Source organism: Molothrus ater, chromosome 1 (genome assembly GCF_012460135.2).
Source record: "Molothrus ater isolate BHLD 08-10-18 breed brown headed cowbird chromosome 1, BPBGC_Mater_1.1, whole genome shotgun sequence".
In the NCBI taxonomy this organism is placed as follows: Eukaryota; Metazoa; Chordata; class Aves; order Passeriformes; family Icteridae; genus Molothrus; species Molothrus ater.
This window is the reverse complement of record NC_050478.2, coordinates 38,847,521-38,870,620: the sequence shown is the minus strand read 5'-3', so window position 1 is coordinate 38,870,620 and position 23,100 is coordinate 38,847,521. Positions and strand designations below refer to the sequence as shown.

Below are 23,100 nucleotides of genomic sequence, written 5' to 3'. Positions count from 1 at the left end.
CGCTGCCTCATGGGTAATGTAGTCCTGCGGGGTGCGGGCAGCGCGTCCCTCCCCGCCCGGCCCGCCCGGCCCGGCCCGGCCCGGCCCGGCCCCCCGCGTCCGCCAATGGGCGGCGGGGGCGGGCCCGCGCGGGTCCGTGGGCCGGCCGGGACGGCTGTCTGTCCAGGTGCGCGCTCGCGGCGGGGGGCGGCCCCGGGGGCGCGCTCGGGGGCCGGGGGCGCGCTCCGGGACCAGGGCAGTGGGGCACGGGGGCTGCACCTGGGGCAGGGGCTTGGAGAGATGTGGCATCCCCCGAGAGACCCCCGCTCCCCAGCCCCCATAAGAGCCCCCGGTCCGGGATTGGGATGGGACTTTGCTTAAAACCCTGAAAAGAAGCCTTAAAAAAAAATCTCTCTAAAATAATAATTATTTTAAAAATCGTAAGATTATGAGGAACGGCTGAAGGAGCTGGGTTTGTTTAGTTTCGAGAAGAGGAGGCTCGAGAAGAGGAGGCTCGAGGGGAACCTCATCCCTCTCTACAACTCCCTGAAAGGAGAATGTAGTGAGGTGGGGGCTGGTCTCCTCTACCGTGACTGCAGTGAGAGGACCAGAGGCCTTCAGCTGAGACAGGGGGAACTCAGATTTGGAATTAGAAGAAAAATTTTCACTGTTAGGACAGGCATCAGAAAAGGTTACCCAGGGAGGTTGTGGAGTCACCATCCCTGGAGGGGTTTAAAAGGCATCTAAATCTGGTGCTGGATGATGTGGTTTAGTGGTTACGGTGGTAGTTCTGGGTTAATGTTTGGACTGGATGATCTAAAAGGTCTCTTCCAACCTAATGATTCTATTCTATATAATAAATGCTAAGGGGAAAAAAAAAAGTCCTAAAACCAATCCTAAAACTTTTTCAGCAGACGGTAGGGAGAGGGCACCATGGAGTCCCTGGTTCTGCAGGCCCTGGCTTTACCCACTGATCTGCTCCTGTCCCTGCTCCCCTCCGTCCTGCATGTGGCATGGCACAGGCTGGATGGGGGGCTGAGTGACCTGGTCTGATTGCTGGCATCCTACCCATGGCAGGGGGCTGGAAGGAGAGGATCTTGAAGCTGCCTTCTGACCCAAGCCATTCTATCATTCTATGAGTTAGGCTTTCCCAGCCTGCAAGTCCTTTCTGCCTCCCTACCTGCAGCTGCAGGATGACCTTTCTGTTTTTCAGTGTATCCTTTTCAGAGCACCCTGGCTTGTGAAGCATTACCTGGTTAAACTGGAATTGAAGCAGGACAACGCCAGCCCCTCCTGGTCCAGAAAAGGTACTCTTCAGCTCTCTCTGTGGGAAATGGCTCCAATCAGCAAACTGAGTCAGGGCCTGCTGCCCTGCCATGGCTCACTGGCAGAGGGAAGTGCCCCAAGCTGCTGGATGCCTCCTGCTAGAACCAACCCCCAGGCCATCAAACTGCTTTAAAGCAGACCAAGAACACCTGCTTTCTGCCTTTGCTTTCCTGTGCTTCTGCCTTTAACACTCCTGTTTTGTAGCTCCTAATCCATTTTATGGATTTTGCTAGAAACTTTCTGTGAGCAGAATAAAAGGGAAAGAACCATCATTTTCTTGCATTTCCAGAAGCCATCCTGGTACCATGAGATACCATCAATCCCACTGCAAACCCAGGAAGCCCGATAACGCCGTGCACACACACACACACTAACAAACACAGACCCTGCCCCGGGGGTGTGCATGCTCCAGTGCTCCCAGTCTCCCCAAACCTGACAGGACAAGTGTCGAGGCTGCAGGCAAGCATCAGCACCACTGGCAGCAGCCTAAAACGTGAAAAAAATGGTGTGGGAGGAAACTCTAGTCCTAAAAATATCAGTCACTGGCAGGCGCTGGGAGGGAGCTGTGCCCCCGCTGCTTCGCGCTTTGCCTTGCGCCTTCCGTGGGCTCGGCTCCCGCCCGTGCCCATCCCCGTCCCTGTCCCCATCCCCGTGCCCATCCCCATCCCAATCCCGGGGCTGTGCCGGGCTCACAGCCTCCCGTGTCTGCACAGGGCTCCGCTGTGGAACCGGCCCTCAGGAAGCATGGGAAAGGGCTACAAGGTGGTGGTTTGTGGAATGGCCTCAGTGGGAAAGACTGCGATTTTGGAGCAGCTTCTCTATGGAAAGCACACTGTCGGTGAGACATTTTTACTTTTGGGGGGAGGTGGTTTCCTTTTCTAGCATCTTGGTCAGTGTGGGCCCCAAAACACCAATAATGGAGGACTGCGAACTGCACTGAGGTGAAGGAGGAAATTTATGTGGTTTTCTGGCATCTCTGGGCTGTTCTTAAAATTCATAGTCCCTTGCTTATGGATTTTTAAGAGTCGTGGAGAAGAACCCGTTCCATGATGTTCCCAGTAATTAAACACAAGAATGTTTAAAAAGAAACAAACACTGAAAGTAGGTGATGTGCCTGCTGCGTATTTACAAAAGAAATATCTCGTTCCCTGAAAGATGCCGTAGACGCCTGAAAAATAAATAGCTGTCACATGATAAGTGTAGATGCTGTTTAGACTTTTGTTTCATCTTCTTAAAGCTTTATTTTCCTTGGTTTTGGCTAACATTCAATCAAAGCTATGGAAAGAAAAAGAGCTCAGCTTTAGGTTCCACGTTCTATGCTGAGTTTTGAAGGCCAAGTGTCTCTGCTCTCTAAGAAACCCCCATGGGGAAAACAGACTTGACAGAGGAAGAGAGGATGCCTGATATTTGCTGTGCACAAAAGAAAGGGAACAAAGGCAGAGCCTGCACGTTTCCCTCTGTTTCCACATTTGGCTTTGAAAGGAAGGGCAATGATCATCAGGCTGACAAATTATTCCTGCCTCACCTAGAAACAAGGGGTGGCAGCAGGGCTTTGACAGAAGATGTTTAGTCACTTTGCATTTTTTTCTTGAGCCGGTAAATTAGACGTTGGGGATAAGTTGTTGGATAAACACAAGGATTTCTAGCATGGTGCTTTGCAGCACTGCACCTTTAAAATGTGTGGATGGGAGGAATCTGCTGGCAAAGCGTGATACAGAACTGTGTGCTAATACCCGTGTTTAAAAGGAGGATTTCCTCTAATGTTGCAGCAACATCTGTTTCCAGCATCCTACTGAGCGCTAGGCACGTAGCCCCGTGTAGCTTTCAACGTGAAGGCTGCAAAGCTTTGCAGGCTGAAGGCTTTTCCCTTTGCTGCCAACCTGCCTCTCCTCTGTGCCGGGCTGGGAGACTGTCAGAGACACCCGAGCAGCGTGAGCAAGGCCACGTTACTTAAATCGTATTGCCTTGCATTAATTCCTGCCTGCTATTAGCAACCCCGGCAGGAAGGATATTCGGGTGTTGCTGATCAGAGGAGCTATTTATGGAGCCAGCCATGAACATGATTATACAACGTCATGGACACTGGCTGACATAACCAGAGGGAGGCCTCGTGCCTGGGGTTTAGCTGTGGGTGTCCCTCTGTCACTCCCAAATGCCCTGCTCCAGCTTGGCCATGGAGCAATGCAGACCTCTCCCCCGGCCCCCCTGCACTTAAAAAGATAATTTTTCCTTGCCTGCAGCTCTGCTCTCAGTTTTTGGAGTTACTGGTAAGGGAAGGAACAGCTGATAGCAGATGGGGAGTGCAAGGGGAGAAGGAAGAAAGTTTCCTGTTTTCTGTGCTTTTGGTCAAATCATATTCCTAAAACATTCAGACAAAGAGGGCAAGTAGCAGAGACAATATGAAGATATGGAGAGGGTCATTACAGAGCTGCTGCACCCCCAAGAGATGTGTGGCCATGGCCCAGAAATTTTGGTATCCCTTACACAGGCATCAGGCACACTTGAGGGGATGGGCCAATGAACTGGTGCTTTTGGCAGTCCTGCTGAGTGGTCACCATCCTCCCTACCTCTTTCTCAGCACATAGGCAGTTGTGGCAGGGGTTGCCTGGAGTATGGGCTAGTGGAAATAGTTCCCAGAAGACCTTCAGCTACTTGTCCACTCTGTATTGATTTAACTGCTGAATTGCATGGGCAGGATGCCATTGTGAGCATCCCACTACACAAGGACAGTTTGAGGAATGGTGAGTCTTTGACTGCTCCTTAGCTGAGCTGCTTTAAACTGCACAATGGTGCTACCATTGCAGGGGTGGCCCTTCACACCTGAAACATGATTACAGGATCCTGATCCACATTTCCTAAAGCTTGTGAGCTCCAGAAAGCTGATATGTACATCTTGGCTGCTGGCCTTTTTGGCTGGAGGCAAGAAGGGACTAGTGTGTTTGCTGAAAGCCTGTCTGTTCAGAGCCAACCAGCAAGGCAGCTCACCAGGCATGGCAACAGGGACACAAGCTGTTTCAAAACCTGTGCTTCCTGACTGACGTCAGGAGCAGCTCTGCGGCCGCTCCAAGGGCCCAGGAGCCGCGGGGAGGATGGCCGAGCCAACAGGGGGAGTCTTTCCGTTCTCATGGCAGGCACATCCCCCTCTCAGTGACAAGAGGCACGCTAGAACTTGGTTGGAGGCTCAGAGCACAAGGTCTGCTGCCATTCTCCAAGGTGTCACAGCCACTGTCACGAGGGTCTCCTCCTGGCTGTAAATCAGCCACGAGTTTGTCAGTGCTCACGTGCCTCCTGTTGACTTTCCTGTAAAAAGGAGTGGTGGCACAGCTGGTGTCAGGGAAGTGATTAGAGCCCTTGGAGGTTTCACGCTGCTATGTAAAGCCCTTGGCTCTGAGCCCGTGCTCCTGGCTGTGTGCTTGGTGGTGGTGCTGTAAACCCAGTTGCACTGTTTCTTTTCCTAGAAAAACAAGCACCTTCAGGTCTCCCTGGCCATGGATGAAGTCCCTAAGTGCCACTGTTACTTACATGGTCAGCAGCTAGCACTCTTGCAAAGGCACCAAGATTGTTTGAGGTCAAATAGGAAAAAGTAGTCAGGAAGGAGGAATAACCCAAAAAAGGACTATCTGTTCCCTGTAGCTTGTGAGCAACAAGCACAAAATTGGATTTTGTGCTAGCCTTTAAACTGCAAGGGAATTTACCTTGTGTCCCAAGATGGGAAAGGAGAGGACAAATTGATGAGAGACACTCTCAGAGCCATGTAAAATAATGTAGCTATTGCAAGGCAGACACTCTTGCCAAACTAATACAATGAATTAGAAAAAAAAAACCCAAAGGAAATGTTTTAAGTGGGTGCAGATTTAGCATTGAGTCATGTAGGGACTATATCACCATAGGTCAGGGCAAATAGCTGCTAAGGATTGTACATGTGAATGTGGTACATACACAGGTACAGCAGTGTGCCCAGGTGGCCAAGAAGGCCCATGGCATCCTGGCCTGTATCAGAAATGGTGTGACCAGCAGGGCCAGGGCAGTGATCATCCCCCTGTGCTCAGCACTGATGAGGCAGCCCCTTGAATCCTGTGTTCAGTTTTGGGCTCCTCTCTATGAGAAAGACATTGTGGGGCTGGAGTGGGTCCAGAGAAGGAAAATTAAGGTGGTGAAGGGAAGGCTCTGGTGCACTACTGTGATGAGGAGCAGCTAAGGGAGCTGGGAGAGAAAAGGAGGCTCCAAAGGGGGACCTTTTGCTCTCTGTAGCTACCTGACAGGAGGGTGTAGCCAGGTGGGGGTCGGTCTCTTCTCCCAAGTAACAAAGAACAGGACAAGAGGAAATGGCCTCAAGTTGTGCCAGGGGAGGTTTAGATTGGATATTAGGAAAAATGTCTTCACTGAAAGGGTGTTCAGGCATTGGAGCAGGCTGCCCAGGGAAGCGGTGGAATCACCATTCCTGGAAGTGGTCAAAAACCAGATATGGCACCTGGGGACATGATAGAGTGATGGGCTTGGCAGGGCTGATTGAACAGTTTGACTCACTGATCTTAGAAATCTTTTTCAGCCTTAAGTATTTGATGATTCTGTGATTGCCTAATACCTGGGATGATCTCTCTTTTTGTGACTTAAGTGTTGTGTTCATCCAAATCCTTCACCTTGCTGTCCTGAAGAAAGAGGGGCCAGTCTTGTCTCCTCAGTCATGAACAGGGTCCTTGACTGGCAGCAGGAGATTGTCCCACTAAGTACCTGTGGCACCTGGCACTGCTTGGCCTGACCTCTCTTGGCCAGGCTAGCAGGAGACTTGCTGGCTTAGCTTTGGCACAGGACATGTCTGTAAAGAAGATGGATATTTTTCCTTAAACAGTGTTCCTGTTCAGTGATGGTGCAGAAGGGAGTCTTTCTTCTGCCTTTAAAATATTTCTGGCCTCTCAGCCTATACTAAAACTTATCAGCTCAACAGGAGGAGATGAGAACTTTCCCTTGTAGAAAACTTATCTCTGCCTTCTAGCTGTGTAAATAGCTGGTATGGTCACATTATTCATAAGCAGTTACTTCAGATCTTCTTAAACGCCATATATTACTGTGGTGGAAGCCATAATGAGAGAAATTGCCTTACTTGTTCCAGCTGGAGGGATTTGGGGTTTTGGCTTACACACTTTGGATGTGGAGGCTAATTAACCTAATTATGCATTCATAGAATCATAGAATGATCATCTCCTTCCAACCCCTTGCCATGGGCAGAGATGCCTTTTTACATCTTCACTTCTTAAATTAAAACTACCTGGTGATAGAGTTGCAGTCAGCTTTGTATTTTAGAAATAGATGAAAATGGAACTGAATATAAATAACTGAGAGTCAAAACCTGGCTATTTGTTGGTGGGACCAGTACTTCCCTAGCAGCTAAACAGATCAGCTCCTTTTGAGGTTTATCCACCTCTTTCCCAAGTCAGGGACCCTCTGATACACTTATTTAGATCTTTTGAGATCTTAATAAGAAAAGCCTGTTTTGCTGCAGTTAACAAACATAAGGAATAGCAGGTTTTAGGAGCTCTTTGGAATTCCTCTGGAAAAAGGAGAAAAGGGGATTACAGAGAAAATCTTCAAAAGTACTCAAGAAGACACAAAATTTGTACTGCATCAATGTTCAAGATCCAACTGGGAACTTTCGAATTTCCATCCCTCTTGAAATTTTGATTTACTTAGGTATTTGCAGTTTATCTGCTGTGCCTGGCCTAAGTGTGCAGTATTCATTAGTACATTGAGCCTTTTCTTTTCCTCATTGGAAGCCACAAGGGTTTGGAACAACCAGACACCCAGTTTATGACTGAGGCTTCCCGTTGCAGTTCCTCTGTGGCAACAGTTGGTAAAAAACAAAGACCTTTCTGCCTCTCCTAAGATTTGCACTGGCTAAGTAGGTGCTAGAGAGTAGCATCACTTCTGTCTATTCCTCCTTTCCCTCTCCAAATTTTTTATATCTTCAGTTTTCAAAGGAAGTGTGACATTGTGCACTATCTTGTTAGTTCCCCTTCACCCCTCCAGCTTCTGAACCTGAAAGCTGGCCCACTGCAGTGCTCTGCTCCATGGAAAAACTAGTCAAGCTGGCAGCAGTCTGCAGGACAGTAACTTCCCAGCACAAGCTGCCCTTGCCCACCCAGGTGGAGGTGGTGGAAGGATGCCCAGGGATGCCAGTGAAGGGAAGGAGAATCAGGATCTTTGTGGCAGGGAGGATGGGATGGTGCCAGCATCTTTCTAGGACACTGATTAGTGTTGCTTCTCTTACAACAACTTGCCTGACCCACTTTTGAATGGAGACCTAGGAAGTGTTTGAATGGGATGCTACTAACAAGAAATGCAAATGACATTGTCAGCAAGATACAGCTGGTACATGGTTTGGGCTTTAGGAGCAGGGCCTAGAATAAGGTGGCACAGGTATTTCTAAAAATTGTCTATGTTTACTTAGGAAACTACTTGTATATACTCCCTCCCCCAGTGCATGTAGGTGAAATTTCACCTCTGGAATCTGATACTGGTGCATAAATTTCAACTCCCTCCTAAGTGCCCCCCCTATTTCACATCAAAATTTGTTGCTCTGTTCTGCTGAGTTAAGTCCCAGGTCTTAAATTTTCCTCTTAGTTTTTAAATAGGATGTTAAAATACACACTTTTCACTGCTGCTTTTAATGCCATTAGGAAGAGATTGTCACAGGATAACAAGGATATATTAGAGGCTGTTGGATTACAATGTAGCATTTAGAGGATTAAAAACTGTACAATATTATTTGTTGCTTTTGAAAAAGAAAACTTAGGTACTTATGGTTCCTTCCTTCTTGCCAAAGCCATGTTTACTGATGCTAGATATTTCCTTGACCTGTCTGTACAATGCAGCAAGGCAGAGCAAGAATATAGTGCTGTGTCTAAACAACAGTGCTATATCCAGAAAGGGCTTTGTTACTACCTCAATCATTAAAAGCGACCCTTTGACACATTCTACAATCACACAGGATGCATTTGTGCTTCCTCTTTTCATTAACCTTTGCTTTGTCCTTCTGTTCTTAGTTTTGCTCCCACACATTAACATGGCTATATTTGGAGGCGAGACAAATTAAATCTTTGGAAACCTAGTAAGAGTTTGATCTATGAAGACTGCACAGAGAGGGGCAAAAAGAACAGCTTGTGCCACTTTCCTGCACTGGAATGCTGCATACATCACGGGAAACCGTCAGCGTGGGTGGAATGCTTTAGCTTGTTTGTCAGTGTGAAGTGTTTTGAATAGTGCCATTAAATATAGCAAAATCCTTATTTTCATAGGCCAGATAATCCCTTGTGTTTTCTTAAACAATACACTAAAAATGGTCCCTTTTTGACAGACAAAGAGAATAAAGCAGGACTCATTATTGTAGTCCTGCAGCAGCAAACAATTGTATATAGGAGTGCAGTGGAGGCAAAAACGTGGGTTGCAGAGGGCTCATATGAATACTTAAAACCAACTCTGAAAGTGGCCCAGCTACACTATACATAGATTGTTTCAACCTGTAACCTTATGCACCTGCATCCAGGAGGAACACAAAGCTAAGGTGATTGATGTGTTTTCAGGTTTGGCTTAGGAAAAAATAATTTTAATTAGTTCAAAGCAAGCTGCCTTGAATTACCTCACATTTACTGTGTGGAGAGGAGGAGGGAAGGAGGGCCAGTATGCAGAGAGTCAGGGTGGAACAGGCGATACATATATGAAAGCTTGTTACCCTGCGCATGCTCTTGCCTTGCAGTAAATGAACTTGTTCCAATCGGAGTAATTTTAAATCCCTAGGGGATGGAAAAAGCTCACTGTGTATTTGAGTGAATATAGTATGGAACTTTGTTTGTCTACAAACATCCCCTTCCCTTTCTGGCTTAATTTCGCGTATGGGTTAGTTATACCACTAATACACGTTCATTTCCAGAATTATCCCTTTGGCTCCTGCTTCTGCAGTATGATCCAGCTCATTATGAGGCAAAGAAGTAGGCTTAAGATGTTAGTACTTGACTATCTGGTGTTCCCTGGCTGTTGTTCCAAATGGGTATGTTTGGGCAGGCTTGTTTTGCAGCATGTTTGGCACAGAACTGGTGCAACTGGGTGGTTGGAGTTTGGAAAACTTGGGAGGAGAGCATATATCTTATCCTATTCTGAATGTGCATGTTGCATAGATTAATTTTACAGGCATAATCATGTGCTTACATATTAATGTAAAACTATTGGAAATAGCTAGTGCAAGGCCTGGTCAAGTCACTCTGTAAAACACACACTAAAAGCTACTGTGGGGCAAAATTCTGCTGCACTGCAAAGAATTCTTATAGTGAGGCTGTACTTAAGAGCAGTGGAACATTCCTGCTTGTTTTCAAACAGGCTTAGAAGAGGGTGCCACAATTGAAGATGTGTATTTGGCATCGGTGGAGACAGACCGAGGCGTGAAGGAACAGTTGCGGCTTTATGACACCAGGGGCCTGCAGGAGGGCGTGGAATTGCCCAAACACTATTTCTCCGTGGCTGACGGCTTCGTCCTGGTGTACGCCGTGACCAGCCTCGAGGCGTTCCAGAGAGTCGAACTGCTCAAAAAGGAGATCGATGTCTTCAGGGACAAAAAGGAGGTAAATGCATGCTTGGCTAAACGCTGTAGCAGTGATAGGAAGTTAAGGTCGCAAAGCCCAGCTTTTGTTTCTGTAAACGTTGTGTACAAAGGAAAATGAAGGTACCCACAGCCTTGGGCAACCCAGCAAAAAGGAGGCCTTCACATGCCAGGGAAGCTTAATTCAAATATCATGCAGGTCGTTCAAAAGAATGCTTTTTTTTTTTCCTCCTTATTTCCTCTACTACAGCTAAAATTCAGTCAGCTGAATGCACCAGTCAGGACACTTATGACTAATAAAACATATGGTCTACAGCAGTGCAGCTCATGTTTTTCTAGATATTGTACAGGGGAAGTCAAGTGCATAGAATAATGTAACGAAGGGCATTATCTTTGTTTGTTTTGTATTCGTGTACTTGATGGCTTACAAACTAGTGTAATTGACAATGGGTCTCCCAGACATTAGTCAATTGGCAAAGCAGCTTTAATGTATTTTAACAACCATATTGAATCAATTCAATTGTGTGAAATGACTGCTCTATTTTCCCTTAGAAAGCAGCTAGTGTTTTCAGCTGACAGCGTTCCAGCTTAGCTAAACAAATATAACTTGCATGTGGCATTAGCATTACGGCTTTTCCTACAGTATCTATATTGTGGAGTAGTTTTCCCTGTTAAATGTCTTTAGCCTACAGCTTTCCAAATGCCTGTTTTATGCTGTTTAAAAGAAAAAAAAAAAGCATGAAGAATTAATTGGATAATGGTAGGGAGAGACTTTGCAAAAATGTAACTTGTTTTGTACTGACAGCACACAGGGTGGTAGAGGAAGGCAGGCTCAGGTTTGATGGCAGATGAATGTGCAGACACAGAAGAGGCATGTTAGGTGGTAGGGCTGGTGTGAGCTGCAGACTGTCACGTATATCAGGGATGCAGGAGTCAAGCATAACTCCCCTGCAGGGCAAGGAAAGGTGGACAAGCAGGAAATTTTTCCCAGGCACTGTGTTTTGTGATGGCCCTGATTTGGTACTATACAGCATGTTGTAATGCAGAGAGGGAGTCACAGTCCCAACAGGATCTGCGTCCTGCTCATCTGTGTTACCTGTCAGAACTCTTCTCTCTCAGTGCATGCAGGTATTTTAGAAAAAAGCCAATTTGCTTGTCCTTTTGGAGAGCTTAAAATTGTGATTCTAACTGAGGATAACATGGTTAAAATAGTGGTGGCCACAGTCAGATGCATAAAATAGTTTTCATTCCTGTGATTTCCATAAAGATAGGCTTTAAGGTGTACAAGGTGAGATCAGGAGTCCCACCTTAAGGTAAACTGTTAATCAGCAGGTTAATGATTCTGTGACTTAAAGTCTGGGCTCTGCTGAAATGAATTCTTTACTGAATTGGGGATGTATCTCCACACATGGTGCTTCTGAGCTGGCAGAACTTCAACTCGTTGAGTGGCACAGTCCCCTGTTGTGTGGCAGATGACAGAAAGCACTGATGGCTGGTTCCTTGCCTCTGCTGGCTGTGGGGGCTCTCCAGCACGCACCTTAAAGCCTGGCCAAATTTTATACTAAATAGAGGTTTTGTTCTGTTACACTGACAGAGCTTTGCCATAGCTAAAATTCAGCTGGAGCATGTGGTAAATACACATGAAGATTATAGCTTCTTTCAAAGCCTTCACAGAAGGGGAAAAAAAACCCTAAGCAGCATTTTTCCAAACACCCTGGACTGCTGTAGAAAAGAAAGGAAGTCTCAGACCTCACAGGAACAGGACAAACATCTTTAGCTGGAAAGAAGCAGAAGGCATTCTGAAGTTAGCCTGAACAGGAAAGAGCAAGCAAGTGTGGCCACAGCAAACCCCACAAATCATCATCAAGAGAAGACTTTATCACTTGATCTTTGTCAAACCACTAGTATGGAGATGAAAACAGAGTTTGACTAAGGACCTTGAACTAAAAATGTAGGCATGGTTTCCCCCTAAGAGCTGGTGCTGTTAAAACATTTTTAGAGAACAGTTAACTTAAAATAAGGAGGAGCAGTATCTTCACATGGCCAGCACTGCCTTTGGCACTTCCTAGTGCTGAAGCACTGGGAAGGCTTCATGTACCTACCGAGCTCAGCCACGCTGGACTGTCTGGGTGATAGTGACACAAGCCACTTGATGGATCTTTACAACAGCAGATCTGAGTTGATAGAGCTCTGCTGCTCTTGAAACTACTCCCCAGAGGACACTGCTGGTGCTTATCTACCCCTCTCAGCAGACTGTCCCCTTCAGCCCTGGGGCTGGGCAGCCAGCAGGGCTGAGCTGGGAGAGGGGCCCATAGCCCAGCCTGCCCGGGCTGCTGGCACGGTTGGCTTTATTTATATTGTGGGATGGGGCTTGGGCAAGAAACAAACTCGGCAAAATCCACTGCTGTGGGATCCAGGCTTTCTCTGCTGCTGTGCATTTTTTCATCCCTCAAGCATCTGCTGCTGTGACCTACTCGGATGTCATGCTCTTATCATTTGTCCAGGGCAGCTCAATTGCCAAGTAAGTGGAGAATGGGGCTGTTTAACTTTGGATCTCTTGGCTATTGTTTCCCTTCAAGCAATCACTGGGGGCAGGGAGTGGGGTGGCAAAAAGGGGAAGTCCTGCATATCCTATGATTAAAACAAGCTTCCAACCTATAAGCAGATGAGGCTAATTCAAATCCCAGACCCTGGTATTCTAATCTACATGCAACATACCTTGTGCCAGTGCTAAGTTACAGAACAAGACTGAACTGTGTTGGTACTTGCCCACTGTTTAAAATGATGGTGACTGGTGGATGGTTTTGGTATAAAGCTCACCCTCTTGTTTGGTTTGTAGGTTGCAGTTATTGTCTTGGGGAACAAAACTGACCTCCTGGACCAAAGGCAAGTGGAAACAGAAGCAGCACAGCAATGGGCAAGGGCTGAGAAAGTGAGACTGTGGGAAGTGACTGTGACAGATCGGAAAACACTGCTTGAACCCTTCACCTTCTTAGCTAGCAAACTGTCCCAGTCCCAGAACAAGTCAACATTTCCCTTGCCTGGAAGAAAGAGCAAAGGGAATAACTGTGAAAACTAGACTAGCTTAGCATTGTCTCCTGCTGCCAGGTCACAGTCTAAGTCCTTTTTGTGCCATTTGCTCCTTGCAGTTTCACTTAAAGCAATAATATCATTCAGCAATAAAATCAGCAAGCTTATAGCTAAGAGGTATCCTTCCTTCTCATAGACTTGGCTTGGAAAAGCTGCTGGTGGTAAAAGCCTCAAAAAGCACTTTAGGAGAGCAGTTATTTTGCAGCCAGGGTTATGGAGGAGGAAGGGATAGAGGATACCTCTCTAGCAGGGGCTTTTACTATGCCTGGATACAGCCATGTTGAGGGACAAATCAACAAGCTTACCAGTATGTAATCCCTCTGCAGATCTATAGCCTGTAGTCACAAAAAGTATTAACTGCAATAAAGCATTCCATTTAGAAAGGTGATATATTTGAAATGGCAACAGTTCTTTTACCTTGACCTTAAACAGGGCCACAGGGCTTTTTGATGCTGCGAGGCTGAGATCAGTTTCTTGCTGTAGGAGAAGGATATGGAGCAGGAGGAACAATTACCAGATTTAGCCACTGATGTTTTGCTAGTGTCTGGAAGAAAAAAAACCCCAGCAAAATCATAAAAAACCACCCCCACATCTTATGGGAATTACCCCAACATGAACCTTGTCAATGAAGTCTAGTAAGCAGTGCTTTCAGGTCAGGAATTCATTTGTAGAAACCAGAACAGCTCTCAGAGCTCATTGATTGAACAACAACCTAAGGACGACACAGCTGTGGGTTTGTTCCAGTATGTCCACTACAAATCCCAGAGGTGTCCCACATTCCCACAGGTGGTCATTTTACTGAGAATTATACGGATTTATTTGTATGCAGGAGGTATTGCTGGGCTCTGCTTAGGGCACGCTCACCTGGCTGCTCAGGCAAGCTGCAGCAATCCACCCTCCCTCCCCTAGGCAGCAGCTGGCACAAAGCTCTGTATGGCTCTGCAGGTGGGGCTAAGGAGGGTAGGAGGCTGCCTGCATTTTTGGGGACATCCCTGGGCAAACACCCAGCAATGCCCATACAAATGGCCCCGGTTTCCATGCGCTGCACATGGTCTGGCTGCAGGAGCACAACTGCATGTGCTGTGTTTGACTCAATGCTAGCTTTTCTTTATATTTGAAAGCAAGAGCAGGGAGAGAGAGTGAAGTACCCAGTTTCTGCATTTTCCATTAAATTAATCTTCTTTTGAACAAATACTGAGAATTTCACTGTGAATCAGCAAAACCACAAGCATTATTTGCACTGTCATATCATAACTGCTAAATAATGTGCTTAATGATCACAATTAAGCTCATAGTATTGCTCTTCCTGAATACTGATTAATAAAGCCTGTCAGCATTACTAAGGTCTGTCAACATTATTAATGTCAGAGCAGCAGTACACTTCACTAAAAATTAAACAGGAATCCCTACCATTATAATGAAGGTAGACGAAACTGTTTATGTGCTTTGCTCAATGTAGTTTGAATTGCTGTGGCCAAGGAGTAAGATAAGAGAGCAATTATGAATGAGCAAGCTCTTGTAATGCCCTGCTAGGAACATACAATTGTTTCCACACTGCAGCTGAGTAAGCACGATAGCACGACCTACCCGCACCTGGCCAGTAAGAGTCATTGTCCCCAGCAGGATGACACTCCCTCCTCACTCATTTCCTACCGAACACACGTGTGCTCCAGGCTTCTCCCTACCCAGAAGACTCTGTATCTACCTGCATGCTTGGGAAGTGGAGGTGACTTCAGAGCAGCAGTGGTTCACCTCCTCGCTGCAACCTCTTACCAAGGAATGGGTCATGTTCCTCTTCTTCAGCTCTGCAGAACCCTTCTGGAAGGGACTAGAATCAGCCTTGGATCAATCAAAATAAGTGAAGATGTCTCCTAACAGCACATCTCTAAAGCTGACCCTTGAACCAAGGGAGTGCAGGTTGACAAGTCAGAATGAACTTAAAATGCCTGGAGATGGAAAGAATGGGGATGACTGGTTCCTGTGCAGCTCTGCATGCTGCAGACTCGGTGCCAATTCTTCTGCCAAGACTGATGTCACCTGTAGGCTGCCGGAGCTGTGCAGTACAAGTGCAGCTTGCTTACTTGCTCCACTGGACTCCCAGGACTTGACAGTGTTTTAAGACAGGCAAGAGAAACAGTATCTTCTAAATGACTAGGGCCATTTTCCCAAATACGCTACATAAAGGCAAACACATTTTCTTTGATTTGGCTAAATGTAGAGTTTCAATCATTCGAGGCATTCAGATAAAAAAAGAAAATCACCACCCACTATTTTCTTTTATAAAGTTACTCTGATGTTTTTCTAAATATCATAGTGTTTTACTGAGAAGTGATGGAAAATCTAGTGTCTCCTCTGCAAATGATATGCACACAGTGGCTGGTACTGAGTAAAAATGAGACTTGCTGTAGTAGAGTTTTACACAGGGTGAACAAGCAAAGTACAGAGTATAACGTAGTACCTAATGGCCAGGACCTTTATTTTGTTCTTCCTGTTCCACTGACTCAAACCCTGTTCTAGGTCACTGGGATCACTTACCTTCTGCAAAACCAGAGTCCCTTCACAAGATAATGGAGAAAACTTATAATAAAGAAGAAAAACAAATTAGTAAACAAAACCATCTTTCTTTGTTCCTCTAAAGCCTTTACCCTGCTGAATAAACACTGTACAAATCACTCGCCCCCACCAGTTACAACAGTTAATTTGATGTGTCCTGGTGGCACAAAGAAAGAAGCTGGCAAAAAACTACTGAGATTAAGCCATTTACCTCTTTACTCGGTAGAGGAGAAGGAAAGATTACCAGAGATGCTCCTAGTGTGATGTAGCTACGTACCAAACAGCTGAGGGAGCTCACACATCAATCATGCACTGTGTCAAATGATGGCAGTTCAGCTGATGAGGGTACAGCGCTACTACCCACCCAGCAAAAGAAAGGACACCTCTGATTAAAAGATTACTTTGGAGCAAGTTAGATTTGCTCTGTGTCTAGACAGCAAGAGAAGTATGTAAATGAAATACATACAGATTTATTTTAAAGCACCAAACCAAATCTGAGAGCGCAGATGACCACCCAGCACTCACAAGAATGTCACAAGGTGAAGCGCTCGCCATGAAAAATGAATCTGTGCTTCCGGCCCTTACCTTAAGGGAGTGGTCAGAAATGCCATCTCCACAATTAACTGCCCTGTTGCTACACACCTCAATGCAAACACCATGTCTCTAGGAGATAATCTTTATAGGTAGTTAAAGGATGTACAGATACTCCTTAATGGTGTTGTCTGCTACCTTACCAGGACACGATTCCTTCTCTTCCAGGTGTGAATAGACCACTCCACCAGAAAAGCATCAAGACATTCTTTTTTTTACTTCTCACCTCTTTCCCTTCCAGATAGCTTACACTTTTCTGGTTGTACTTTCAAACAACATGCCAGTCCTGCAGAGGCAACACTGAAAACTTAAGCTGAAAAGTAACTATTGTGGACTCTGTGGCAAGTTCCCTTCTCAAGGCCAGGTCCCTGCAGAACGCTTAGTGAACAGTTGTAAAGGTCTAATGCTGTCATTCACCGTATGGTTGTCTAGAACTGTCTTCCTAAAATAGCAGCAGTCAGTGCACTCACCTGCAGATCTCCCTTCTCCTTAACCACAGCATAAATCCTACAAAGCTTACAGAGACACCATTCTAGCAAAATGACAAAGCAAGGGACTAAGCAGAAATCTTTTCTTCTTCTTTTTTTTTTTTTTAAACATCTTTTTATTAGCACAGTAACAAATGCAGACTTAAGTAGCCCACAACATACAACCAATCCACTGAGTGACTCCTATTCCACACCTTACAGTTAAACAGCTTAAGGTATTTCACTACAGGTTACCATAAGTCCTGATTAAACCCTTTATTCTTTTCACAAAGATAGATTGGCTTATAAAATAATACATTAACTACTTCTCATTTCATATATGAAGCCATATATCCACCTCTCCATATCACAGATCATGAGATGACAGTCTTTAAAAAGGATTTGTTAAATACCAATGTGCCCCCCATAGGGAAAAACAATCCCAACATCTTTTTACACAAAAAAAAAAAAGAAAAAAAGAAAAAAAGGAAATTCAACCCAGAACAAAATAAATCCCTCAAACCCAAACAAACAAAAAAGAAAAACAGTGTGTAGAGTCTTGAAAGGACTTTTACATAAATGTCAACCTATGTACCTGTACAAAATTAAGCTGTTTTAATCTTTTACATATTGCAAGCAAACTGAAAACCAAAGAAGTCTAGGAAGTTTACATTCTTCTCGGTACTATATGTGAGCTAATATTGCTGAACTAATTACAGTCTTAAAGTATGCTATTCCAAATCCTAGCTGTCTACTGTAGCAAGATACCTTAAGTTACAACAACAAAATCTTAGGAAATAAAAGACTGAATAAAATCTGTTATAGAAATACCCTACTCTTTACCAGCACCCTCCCACCCCCCACCCCTTCAAAATCATAAGCAGCTCTTTCCATCACAGACAAATAATGTAAGAGTTTGACGAAAATCCAATTTATGTAGCGTATCTTTTGGTCCATTGTCTGGCCATTCTGTCATGCTCTGCTCTGTTAGTCATATACTGAGTGGCAATGCTTCCAACCAGGGGGTCAGCTGAAAAGGAAACACACCGCTTATTTCAGACAAGTTACCCAGTAAAAGCTTTTAAATAAAGCGGAAGTGTAAATTTCATACAAGGCAAACACACAGGTAAGGTACATTGTAACAACCTAAACATACTGAATTGATGATCTGTATCGTCTCTGATTTTGTGTATTTATGGTGATGTACTAATCTGTAATTTAATAGTGTGAAATGCCAATAAAGTTTTAAGAAGTTTAAGGCACAACAATCAGTCATATTTTGCATTACTGAGGGTTTTCACCAATTCATGCATTTCAGGTATATTTTATTCCTTCTAAGGCTGCCTGAGGTACTCATGCCAAGTACTTGTAAACAATGTAAAGCTGCCTTCTAGAAAAGATGAAATCTCAAGAAGGGGTTTAGTACAACAAGTTTAGTACACTGTGAGATCTGGCCTTTCTCCCCTCTTTAGACATATAAAAATGCAACCTGTAAAATGACTTTGGAAGTGAAGACATATTCCTCTTAACTCGCGTGGACAGTGGTTGGGTTAGAGCAGCAGTGATGACCACCTGTGGCATAGTTGGCCACTTCTTTTAAATGGATGATGGAAAGTAAAGGGTCAACCCCGTTTTCAGAGCTGTTTGTGGCTCTTCAAGCTCCGTTACTGATTTACTGCAGCCCTACAGAGCAGCAAAGGCTGCGTTTGGAAGGGGAAGGAGTTTTCATGTGCAGGAGGATCGCTTGTTTCCCCATGGGCCAGCCTGAGGAGCAGTGAACAGCAGGCTGATATCTCCCTCCACTGCCTCCAGCCCCTCTCTGACTGCCCCGAAGAGGGAAATGTGCTCTACCACCGGAGGCATGAGCTGAGCTGGCCGTACCAATGGAGTGAGGAGGGCCACATTGTTTAGGTGCTGGGAGGAATGCAAGGCGCAGGTGGACTTACCGGGGTTACAGTCTGTGAGGAGGGAGCAGATGGAGAGGAGAACTTTAGAAATGGTTAACGCTGGACTCCAGTTGTCTTTTAAAATGTCCAGGCAGATGACACCTTGGCTGTTAATGTTGCAGTGGTAGATCCTTGTCCGGAAGGTTACCTGCAAGAGAGGGGTGTGAGGGGTGCGCCGGGGTGCCACAGGCTGTGGGGAGGGACGGGGCAGCAGCCCCGAGCGAGGCAGCGCCGGGCCCCGGGCTGAGCCACGCCGGGCTCCCCGCGCCGCCGCCGCCCTCTCGCGGCGGAAACAAGAAAGAGCCGGGTTTAGAACAGGAATGAGCAACAGTCTCAGGAGCCGACTTCCACGGTCAACGCAAAACCCAGGTCGCGGTGGGTTTAATTTTTTTTTCCCACCTTTTTTTTTTTTTTTTTTTTTAATTTTTGTCTTTTTGTTCCCAGTGACAAAAGGGCCCAGGGCCTTAACAGCAGCAGTTTTCTCCTTCTGGACTCCCAAGGATTTGTAAAATCCTCCAGACAGGCCAAGGCACTTGGGATCACAGCTTCCATCACTTCTAAGAGGCTCAGCAATAGGAGAAGTTAGTTAGATTTACTTATTTTCAGGATGTGACTGAGCTAGGCAGCTTGCCACAGAAGCTATCCAAAAGGGAAACACAAGCACCAGGAGCCGTGCTCAGAACACCATGGGACCTGCAGAGAGACCTTACCCTGACTCACTGAGTAAACAGCGACAACAAATTTGGTGCAATTTACACGGATTAGGATTATGAGCATGAATAATTAGGATTAGGAATATGAGCTGGTGGGTTCATGTCCTAAATCTTCAAAATTTGTCAGCTATCCACACCTAGAAATATTATTGTCTGTTTAGAGGTCACAGGAATATTTGCAAAACACACTTGGTAAGTGTGTGGTATGACAAGAACACACCAGTGCTTTCTCTTGAGATGGGACCAGCCCACACATAAAACTTGCCAGTCAATCCTCATTTTTTCTGCTGCCTTTCTGATGCAAAAAAATTGCCTGTGACCCTCGCTCTCACAGGCCTGGCGAGCAGGCACAGGGTGGGGTGACAGCTACAGAAGCCTGGTGACTGGCATGTACCCGTGCACTGAATCCATGCAGTGTTTCCAAGAATGCTCCCAATGCACAGAGCACATGGGCTATTTTTGGACTTGCAAAAGCGGTTACTTGTCACACAGGAGACACCCACACTGCATGCTTGGGGAGATTTTACGCTTTACTTCTTGTGAGCTGCTTGGATTTTGGATTAAAACAGGAAGCAAACAAAGGAAACCCCAAATCCCTGCACGTTTGCACATTATGGGGGAAACAGCAAAACGACTGCAAGAGAGCAGAGATGTGTTACCCTCCCACACCTTCTGCAAAAAGCTGCCACTCCAAAACCAAGAACTCCAGATGCTTTCTACCTAGGGAGCCTTGGAGGTATAGCAGACAAGAAGCCTAAATGACCTTTGTTTCCCAGATCATCTAATCTTCGGAGGAAAGGCAGCAATTACTCCCTGCAGTCATGTGTAAGTCCACGTGCACCAGCCTGAGCAGAGGGCGGATCTGCCTGTGCCCTACCTGTCCCAGCCCACACTGCTCAGGGCAAACACCTTTGTGGCATTGGCAGTTGCTGGCAATGGCTCTGCCTCGGGTTCCTGAGCTGCCCTCAGCCCAGCCCTGCTGCTTGCTCAGTATTTCTGTGTTTGACCTGCACCTTTGGGCTCCTTCCAAGAAGGTTTCTAACTGTAAGTGACGTAACCATTTTGACAGTTTGAACACTTCCAGAAGGGGAAGCATGGAGTATTTCCAAGCTAATACAATAAGAACCAAATTAACATAGGTCTAATTTGTAAAGACAGAAAGTTGTTAATTGTGATTCTCAGCTTTTGTGCTGAATACTCTGTAGACAGTCTCTCAGTCCAGTTGACTAATAACTGATAACAAAGCATGAATGCTGTTTGCGTTGAAGAGTAAGATTTATTTTTAAGTTATTTTTCATAAAGGAGGGGAAAGTGAAAATGAAAGAAGACTCCCATATACTTGCAGACCAGCCTGGTTCCTTAACACACCTCAAGATACAATCCTTAAGGGATATATGTATGGCACTGAAAGCAGTTTTCTCCAGTTAGAAGAACTCTACCAAGCACTGTGGAAAAAAATCTAAGTTTGTTTTCACTTTAGCAGCAACTCAGAAATAGGATGGTGTTAGACACGCGTAGTCCAGCTGTTTGCCATTTATGATTTTAGCTGATGGCACAAAAGCCAGCAGTGCAGGGAAAGCAAATGGAACTGGAAGAGGGAGAAACTGGAGGCTCGCTTGAAAGCAAACAAAAATATTTAAAGTAAATGCTCATTACACCCTTAAGAGGAAAAAAACCCTCACATCAACCTAGTACATTCAGACCAAAATCAAAAGAAACTGAGTTACTCGGAAGGTAGTGAAGAGAACAGCATGTGGAATAGCAGAAAAATATAGTGTAACTGAACAGTCCTTTGGAAATGTCCCACCTGAGATTACATTAATGCAGTAACTACATGGAGTTAAGCACAGGTTTTGAAAAGACATAAAAGAAGCTAATCTCAACCTTACCCTGAAGTGATAGCAGAGGTTAATTTACACAAGCAGCAGAATAGGAGTGGGTGGAAGGAAGTGGTTAGAGGTTATTAATACAAATGATCAAAGCACACACCCCAGGTCAACACAAGCTACTGTTTTCACCTCAGTAAATGAAATCAAACCCAACTATAATGTAACTCTTGGGAAAATGTTCATTGTAATAGTACTAATACTGAACTCTTAAAGTCTAATTATACTTGTTTACTGGATTCTCCTAAATACAGGCACACCCAGCACGTGCCTGACTCATTTGCTATCTGAAACATAGGCAAAACCAGAATACAACACAAAATGAGAAAACTTAAAAAGCAGAGAACAGATTAACACTAACATTTTCAAGGTGCTGTGTAGAATGCTCAATTAAAAGCAAAAGAACTCCATTATAGATATTTAGGACATGAAAGAGAGTATCTGTCCCTGTATCAGATTTCTCCCACTGAAGTTCCTTGTACCGTGCAATGCATTTCCAAGTCAAATTTTAAGATCTTTCATTTCTCCAACCTCAAGCACAGTAGTGCAGCCCCTCTTAATATCCTCACAGGAATTTAAATACCACTTCTAGCACAGTCTTTTGGCTCTCCTTCAGGAACATCCTCTCCAAAAACATTCAGTCCAACATACTAAATCAAGCCCTCAGCTGGAGCTAGACCCAATCCTCAAAGGCTACACCTGTATATCCTTCATCACACATCTCTAAGATGCTCATCAACCACACTGCATTTGTCAGTGTTTATGCCTCAACACCTTCTCTCACACATATTCCTGAGGGCTTGGAAGCTTGCCAGGATGACCATTTTCACCTAAGTTTATTTAAGAAAGTAAATTCTTTAATGGCATTTTAGTTTCAGGTTATGAAATGTGTTCAACGGCAGGCACTTCACCATTGGCAGCCCACCATGGCAGGAACTGTCCTCACAGGAGTTACCAAAGACTCACAGAGGTTTTCTTCCACTGGTCTCACAGGACTTACCAAGGAAGATTCAAGGGTTGCAAGTCCTTTTTCCTTACAGAGCTTCATCTTTTCAGAGATTAAGGCTTTTAAAATGACATTCTACTCTATTTTAACATGACTCTACTGTTCTGTGAGTGCTTGTCATCAAAGTGATATACACTGGGTTTTGTTTCAATTAGCTGTTTCTTTATTTCTTGCCCTAAAAGGCACTTACAGAAGGCTACTGTAATTATATTAGCCTACCACTTAAACATGATCCACAGACAGTATTTACTCTCTACTGCAAGTAGTTGGACAGTCTGAAATCAACAAAATAGCAGGAATAAAGCAGGAGCGATATGATAACCATATTTTCCACATTACCACTGATTAACACTAGTGTAGATTTTAATACAGGAGAATCTTTGGTTCTCAAAGGATGGTTCTTCATTTCAACCTGAAGTGTCCAAGTAGAAAAAGTGTGTTCTATTATAGCACCACCATGCTTTCTCCTATATATCATCTCAGTGAGACTAAAGTTACACATATTTTACTTCCATGCCTACATGTGGTTTGTAAACTGACTTGGACTTTGCTAGATAAAAAACTCCATTTAAATGAAACTGCTCCAATATAGTGAATCACCACTAAACTCATCTTTTAAGGTGTCAGCAGGTGGTACCTATCTGTTTGGTGCTTTAATCCCACCCTTCTTTTCATCTGGGTGAGGGTTTAGATGCAAAGATAAAGACAAAGTGATCTCAGTCAGAAGCACTGAGCAGAAAGCAGGGCTGAGCTGGAATGACATAACTGCTAATTTGGTTCTGCATGGGGGAATTTAGCATACAGGACTGTCTCAGTAGCTCTGGCACTTACAGCATGGTCTTGCAAGGCATGCTACTTGACCTTGAAGCAGCATGGTGGGAACACATCTGAGAGCAAGGGCTGCAACTCTGGCTGGGCCATTTGCACCATCTACCCTGCCTGTGGCAGATCCTTCT

The 23,100-nt window shown here is 45.1% G+C and overlaps 2 protein-coding genes across 6 annotated transcripts in view; one reads left to right on the top strand and one right to left on the bottom strand.

The window, feature by feature from the left end:
- The first annotated feature begins 81 nt into the window (after positions 1-81).
- Positions 82-14,321, top strand: NKIRAS1 (NFKB inhibitor interacting Ras like 1). Of its 2 annotated transcripts, none has more exons than XM_036403661.1 (5): positions 82-166; positions 1,193-1,286; positions 2,019-2,143; positions 9,673-9,914; positions 12,732-14,321. In XM_036403661.1, the coding sequence occupies exons 3-5, from the start codon at positions 2,050-2,052 to the stop codon at positions 12,969-12,971; spliced, it is 576 nt and encodes a 191-aa protein (XP_036259554.1). In that variant the 5' UTR covers positions 82-166; positions 1,193-1,286; positions 2,019-2,049; the 3' UTR covers positions 12,972-14,321. The 2 variants fall into 2 exon arrangements, with proteins under 2 accessions (XP_036259554.1, XP_036259563.1); XM_036403670.1 differs by lacking the exon at positions 82-166 and adding an exon at positions 530-546.
- Positions 14,322-16,854: 2,533 nt separating this feature from the next.
- The window catches only part of UBE2E1 (ubiquitin conjugating enzyme E2 E1), a 45,432-nt gene continuing 39,186 nt past the window's right edge, over positions 16,855-23,100 (bottom strand). For all 4 annotated transcript variants that reach the window (XM_036403650.2, XM_036403626.2, XM_036403634.2 and 1 more), the window contains 2 exons: positions 18,540-18,687; positions 16,855-17,623 (listed from right to left, as the gene is read on the bottom strand). In XM_036403650.2, coding sequence (XP_036259543.1) covers positions 17,526-17,623; positions 18,540-18,687 — 246 coding nt within the window. In that variant the 3' untranslated portion in view covers positions 16,855-17,525. The remainder of the gene's footprint in view (positions 17,624-18,539; positions 18,688-23,100) is intronic.

Coding starts and splice junctions, on each gene's coding strand:
- NKIRAS1 (XM_036403661.1), top strand. CDS start 2,050: ATGGGAAAGGGCTACAAGGTGGTGGTTTGTGGAATGGCCTCAGTGGGA. Junction 2,144..9,672: donor CTATGGAAAGCACACTGTCG/GTGAGACATTTT, acceptor GTTTTCAAACAG/GCTTAGAAGAGGGTGCCACA. Junction 9,915..12,731: donor TCTTCAGGGACAAAAAGGAG/GTAAATGCATGC, acceptor TTTGGTTTGTAG/GTTGCAGTTATTGTCTTGGG.